At 37.8% G+C, this 7,500-nt stretch overlaps 1 protein-coding gene across 1 annotated transcript in view; it reads right to left on the bottom strand.

Moving 5' to 3' along the window:
• The window catches only part of antxr2a (ANTXR cell adhesion molecule 2a), a gene marked incomplete at its 5' end in the record, with an annotated part of 154,076 nt that overhangs the window by 133,830 nt on the left and 12,746 nt on the right, over nt 1-7,500 (bottom strand). The window contains 4 exons of the mRNA XM_080036062.1: nt 340-408; nt 1,646-1,750; nt 2,183-2,264; nt 3,891-3,962. Of these exons, the coding sequence (XP_079892188.1) occupies nt 340-408; nt 1,646-1,750; nt 2,183-2,264; nt 3,891-3,962 (328 nt within the window). The remainder of the gene's footprint in view (nt 1-339; nt 409-1,645; nt 1,751-2,182; nt 2,265-3,890; nt 3,963-7,500) is intronic.

Below are 7,500 nucleotides of genomic sequence, written 5' to 3'. Positions count from 1 at the left end.
AATAAAAATAAATAAAATAAAAAATAAATAAAAAATTAAGGGACAGGCCGCCATGTTGGAAGAGAGTGAACCTAGTGTGTGTCTGTTACTACCTCTATGAATGTACAGCTCCAATGCAACAAATGTATCTGTGAATTTGGTAGAAATGTCGTCAGTAGTTTATAGTATAAAACCAAAATGTTCATTCTACTCAAACATAGGCCTGTAAATAGTAAAACGAGAGACACTGAACATTTGGAGTGGTCTCGTAATTTTTTTTCCAGAGCTGTATACTAAATACATTTTTAAAAAGAAATGTCATTATAAAAAAATAATTGTATAATCTCTTCTTCTTCTTACCTGCTGCTCATCAAAGTCCTTGATGCCCACGCAGTAAACTCGGGCGCCATATTTCCTCGCCTCATCGGCCTGAACAGCAAAACACACATTTTTTGATTTGATTTGATCATTCTTGATTGTCCCTGTGAGGAAATTTGTTCTGAATTCAGTAGTAAAAACTGCATCTGACAACACACAGACAATCCTAAATAAATACAAAACACAGAACAGAAAACATTTCAAACACATTGGAGACAATTTGTGTCAAAAAATTATATTCCCATGGGCCTCGGCCAGCAAGCGGACCCGGGTTCGATTCCAGCCCGCGGTCGTTCTCTGCATGTCACTCCCCTCTCTGCCCCATTTCAACTCTGTCTCTACACTATCAATAAAGCATAAAAAATACAAAAAAATATCTAAAAAAAATACTAATAATAATTATATCATATAAGGTAAAATATATTAATGTACAGTTTGATTATATGATAAATTGTCACAATGTGTAACAGGTCTGTTAAAAATTGCTATGATTTTGACCAAAATGTATTTTGACAACAACGTTTTACAGAATCACTGACTACACCTTTAAAGATCTCCTATTATACTACTTTTCTGGTCTTAATTTCTTGTTAAAAACTGCTATAGAGCAACCTGACACGAATCACATCACAAAAAACTATGTAGATTTTCGGGAAGCTCTTTCTCTTATTTTGGCGATCCAGCAGGCCCTGTAAACACTTTGCTTCTGCCATCTCCGCCCCCTCCCCCCCCCTTCCTGCAAACCCAACTCCGTTGTGATTGGTTACTTTGCGAAGGGAAGTCGTGATTCTAAATGTCTGCAAAGAATCAGCCCGGGCGGGACACGAACACGGGTCTACTGCTTCGTAAACGATCTCTCTACCGGCTGAGCTAAGCGAGCACTGGTCTAGTGTTGTCACCCCTGCTATATATAGCAACCTGGGAGCTTGCCTGACCATATATGGCAAAAAGATCTGGTGACACACACATACCGGAAATTTGAACAAGTTCGGCTCGACTGGCTGCCATAGTGTTTAGTGCTCTGCATAGCCACCCCAGACGGTCAGCAGGGAATACGTCTAAATGCATGTACGTAATTACTCGATACTCTAGTATGGTTAAACATGACTATAAATCATTATAACAACGTTTATAGGTCATACAAGTCGAAAAGTATCATAGGTCCTCTTTAACTTTAAAAATACACATTACATTTTACCTTATCCCTTAACCACACACACACACACACACACACACACACACACACACACACACACACACACACACACGCACACTGTAGTATTCTCACCTCTGTCACGGTGAGCTCGTGAACGTAAACGGCCAGTTTCCCGTCCGTCAAACCCAAGATGATGCTCGAGGATTTTGTGGACTGAGCCTTTATCTGCTCCGTGGCCTTCAGTCGCAAAAAGAAAAAGTTCGTAAATTTCTCATTTCACAATCATTTTAAAGGTGCTCCGAGGAACTTCAGTTTGTGTTCATTCTAGCGCCCCCTTTTGGACTAAAAGCGGTAGTGTTTTTACTACGCCAGCTGTTGTTCCTGGGTGAGCGTATAGCAGTATACCCATGACAAAGGCATTAAGAAAAACTATATAAAAATAGCATTCTTTGCACTGATGGTCTCGTTTGCTTGTTACATGTCATTTATGATCATCAGAGGGAAAAATTAGACTGTTTCAGAAATATATAAAAGTTCCTCGTAGCACCTTTAATCATATAAAAGTTCCTCGTAGCACCTTTAATCGTATTTTAAGTGAAATGTTCAAGTAATGGTGAATTAATCTTGATATTGGTTTGAAGTGGAATCGCCTTGAGGGTAAACGCTGACCTGTCTGATGCCTTCGTGCATGTAGGTCTCCCCGGCCGGTCTCACCTCCTGTAAACGCTTCAGCCCTTCTTCTATCTCATATCTTTATAAAACACACACACGCACACACACACACACACGCACACGCACACACACACACACAAACACACTTAATTCAATGTTCAATGGGACTTTATATAGGCATGGAAAAACAAAAGTCAAAATTGCCAAAGCTAAGAAGCTGTGTGTGTGTTTGATTCCGATATTGAGTGTGTGTGTTCTCCCTACATGGCCGTAGCATTACACACTGTTGCGGGGGACAGTATTCTTTACAAAAATATGTATACATTTAAATATTTAAACAGGACACACATAATAAATGACATAGAGTACGCCTTTTATTCGACATGAAACCAGAAATATTCTTCAGAGTTAAAGGGACACTGTGTAACATTTTAGGGCTAGGTTTTTTTTTAACCATAAAATAAATGTACACAAACTAACTAACAAAAAATCCATGTTGATGTCCTAAAATATTATTTTGTCCAAATAGCCGACCAAAACCCGTAGATCAAGTTTTGATGATACAATGAGATTCATGCAAACAGTGACAATGTACTTGGAACAGAGGTACAAATACAGGGAAATGAAGAGATAAACCAAAAACATAATACACTCATGAGAAGGGGGAAAAAATTACATTAATAGGATGCCAGGGGTTCACCATAAATTAATAGGTGAAAAACTTGTCTTACAATGTCAAAACACAATCTATTTTTTTTTAAAAGGCATGAGATTTCTTCAATTTAAACTTAAAATATTCTTCAGAGTTAAAGGGACACTGTGTAACATTTTAAGTAATGTATTAGCTAAAATCAATATCCTCATTCATAAATATGTCCTCATTGGTGTAAAATCACCTCTGCCAATAATCTGAATTATCTTCCTGAGCGGAGAATTACAAATATTAATATTACATTTTGTACATTGAGCAGGCAAGTCTTATGGAGGCATCCATGTTTTTGGAATGTCATCAGGTGCATTGTTTAAGATTTAGAATTGTTCTTGTCCTCGAAGGCCACTGTAACTTCTGTTATTATTCAAAAGGGGTGGGGTTACCCAGGGAGCGTTGCATTCTAGAACTTTCTTGATGATGTCATATTACACACTGCACCTTTAAGGGGTAGGTTTTTTTTAACCATAAAATAAATGTAAAAAAATAAATAAAATTATTCTGGAAAAAACTAAAAAGAAATTAATAAAAAAATGTATTTAGTCCTAACGCACATTAATTAAACAGTAAAACTATTTTAGAATCACAAGATGTCCGTGTCTGTACCACAGCAGAAAAATACAACATAAATAACAACTCACTTGTCATATTTTGAGCAAGAGTTCTCCAAAGAATACAAGTTACTAACACATTGTCTGTTTAAACTGTATAAAGGACAACAAGATTGTGTTTAAGTTTAAGTGTCCTGTTTAAAGCAGAAAGAGTGTGTGTGTGTGTGTGTGTGTGTGTGTGTGTGTGTGTGTGTGTGTGTGTGTGTGTGTGTGTGTGTGTGTGTGTGTGTGTGTGTGTGTGTGTGTGTGTGTGTGTGTGTGTGTGTGTGTGTGTGTGTGTGAGTGAGTGAGTGTGCGTGTGAGAGTGTGTGAGTGTGAATGTGAGTGAGTGTGTGTGTGTGTGTGTGTGTGAGTGCGTGTGTGTGTGTGTGTAGTGTCTGTTTACCTGTCTCCGGTGAGCGGCAGCAGGACTTTAGCTTGGGACGAAAACACAATGAAGGAGACTCTCATTCTGGGGCTGGAGAGGAAAAGAAAAAGAAAAAAGATTAGGAATCAGAAATTATATTTTTTCAAATTATACAAGATCTCACTTTTAAAGGTGCAGTCAGTGATTCTGGAGAATTGATTTGATTAAATGTATTTCAGACATATCAGTGAAAATCATCTGTACACCCTGGCTTTCCCTCCCCATTAGCTATCTGACTTCTACACTACTGTTTATGTTTGTGTGTGGAAGTCCGGGTTATATGTATTTTGTACTTTTATCTTTATTTTTTCTATTGTTGTTGTTGTTATTTTACCTTCATGTTGGCCTACTGAATGCACTATGTACAGCACTTTGGTCGGTGAAAACTGTTATAAATGTGCTTTTATAAATAAATTGTACTTACTTACTATACAAAACAAAATGAAAAGCATGGAAATACAATAAACAAAAATTATGTTTTCACAAAAAAAAAATTAAAAATTAAAAATAAAAGAAAACTAATTATCTGTATTGCTGAGATATGCCTGAAAAGGAGCAGGAAGAAGTATACACTTATTTAATCCTACCCCTTTTCCATAGTGAAAAAAAAAAAAAAATAAAAATATTGAATGCTTTTTGTCATGAGGAGCTATTCACTGATTTTGACAACAAGTGTTCTCCAGAATCACTGACTCCACCTTTAAAATGGTATAACAGTCTCATTTTTCCTCTGATGATCACAAATTACATGTAACAGCAAACAAGACCATCAGTGCAAAAGAATGCTATTTGTATATAGTTTTTCTTAATGCCTTTGTCATGGGTATACGCTCACCCAGGAACAACAGCTGGCGTAGTAAAAACACTACCGCTTTTAGTCCAAAGGGGGCGCTAGAATGAACACAAACTGAAAGTTCTTCGGAGCACCTTAAATATTGTGACATCTATTCTGGATTTTACCAACAACCCAATCGGCCACACACACACACACACACACATAAAATACACACACACACACACACACACACACACACACATAAAACACACACACACACACACACACACACACACACACACACACACACACACACACACACACACACAGCTATCAACAGAGTCAGGGTGACGGGCAGTTTTATATAAGGCTTTTAACACGGTGGTTCAGTTAAGGGGAACGAAAAGTGGCCAAAATAGCTGAGTTTAACAGAAGGGGTCGTTCAGTTACTTAATGTCAAACTAATATTAGTGTGTGACTTCTGTCGGACCGAGGGAAGTGATTAATCAATTCACACACACACACACAGGAAATGTGTTGTGTTGATGAGTCACACACACACACACACACACACACACACACACACACACACACACACACACACACACACAGACACTGTTCAGCGCACAAACACATTCACACCAGTGGACATACACACATAGACACACACAAACTAGTGGACATACGCACACACATACACACACACACACACACACACGGACACAGGGACACGGGTCAGCGCAAACACACACACAAACACAGACACACACACAGGAAATGTGTTGTGTTTTTGATGAGTCACACACACACACACACACACACACACACACACACTGTTCAGCGCACACACACATTCACACCAGTGGACATACACACAGACACACACAAACTAGTGGACATACGCAAACACACACACACAAACACACACAACAACACACACACTAGTAGTGGACATACACACACACAAACACACACACACACACACACCAGTGGACACACACACACACACACACACACACACACACACACACACACACACACACACACATCCTGTTACATAAATAAATACTTTGTACCTTATGACTTATTCTAAAGGGTGTGGACTCACCGACTACTGTCTCCCAAACATACACAACATTTTTTCTTGCACAGACAGCTGTTTTCTAAGTAAACATGTATTTTAAATTTGTGAAATACTAAGTCAATACGTTCGAAAATTAGGTCCAACATTTCAGGTGTTCATTTGACTAAACCTTGTCTGTTTGCGTCTGTATATTTCTCCTATACAACCATCTTTAACGGACATTATCTCAACATTAGTTTTTTTTTGTCAATACTCTGAACCAAAAATCTCAACTTCTAAAGCACTTACATCAACTAAACTTTCCATAATCATTCTCAGCACTATTCTGAAGGTTATCACAGAAGGATTTGTTCATATGTTGTTCATTGTCTGATTTAAGAGACATTTTCTTCTTAAAAACATGCCGAAAATGCATTTTTAAGACCTGTACATGGTATTTTTTAATTTAAAAACAGCAAAAACTCTTATTAAAAGCACACAACACACACACGGATGCCATAAAACAAGTTTAAACTTTTGTATAACTAAAGCGCAAGACAGTTTCCTTCAGTTATTCAAAGTCTTCAGGAGCATAAGGAAACGTGTTGATTTTTCTCACCCACATGACACACGGCCCGCAGTCGCCATCCGCCCACACACACACACACACACACACACACACACACACACACACACACACACACACACACACACACACACACACACACACACACACACACACACACACACACACACACACACACACACACACACACACACACACACACACACACACACACACACACACACACACACACACACACACACACACACACACACACACACGCTAGCAGCAGTTATATACATCCACTTCCTGTCTGCAAGTTTCAATCAATTTGTGGACTAAAAAACTAACCGCGCTACAGTCACAGATGACGAATCGTGGGTGGTGTCTTAACGTAATATGACTGTGTGTGTGTAGGTGTGTGTGTGTGTGTGTGTGTGTGTGTGTGTGTGTGTGTGTGTGTGTGTGTGTGTGTGTGAATATGAGACCTTATGCTCTAAAACGTAACTCTACATAAAAGTCATGAGAAGTCAAAATCACAAGAAATCACAAATGTTCTTTATCATAAAAAAATAAAGGAATACTTCACCCAATGTGTTTTGGTCCGTAAAATGTCAGAAAATGGTGAAAAATTTTGATACATTTTCCAAAGCCCATGTTGACGTCCTCAAATGTATTGTTATGTCCAAAACACACAGATATTTCAGTTTACTGTCATAATAGGATTAAAGAAACCAGAAAATATTCACATTTGAGAAGCTGAAATCGGAGAATTTGGACAATTCTTATTACAAACTTACTCTAAACGATTAATCGATTATCAAAATAGTTGGCGATTATTTTAGTAATCGATTAATAATTGATTATTCGATTAATCGTTGCAGCTCTAGTTCTATCATTATAAAATCACTATTATAATATTATGAATGACGTTTTTCCAACCTGACTCTAACCCTGGTTTCCCCATACCAACGTCAGCAGTGTTACCTACCAATACAGAGTTACATATATCTATCAACAGTATATACAGCTCTGGAAAAAATTTAAGAGACCACCCCAAATGTTCAGTGTCTCTCGTTTTACTATTTATAGGCCTATGTTTGAGTAGAATGAACATTTTGGTTTTATTCTATAAACTACTGACAACATTTCTACCAAATTCACAATACATTTTTTTGTCATTTAG

The sequence above is a fragment of the Ammodytes marinus genome (genome assembly GCF_949987685.1).
Source record: "Ammodytes marinus genome assembly, chromosome: 2".
In the NCBI taxonomy this organism is placed as follows: Eukaryota; Metazoa; Chordata; class Actinopteri; order Uranoscopiformes; family Ammodytidae; genus Ammodytes; species Ammodytes marinus.
This window is presented reverse-complemented; position numbering and strand designations above follow the sequence as displayed.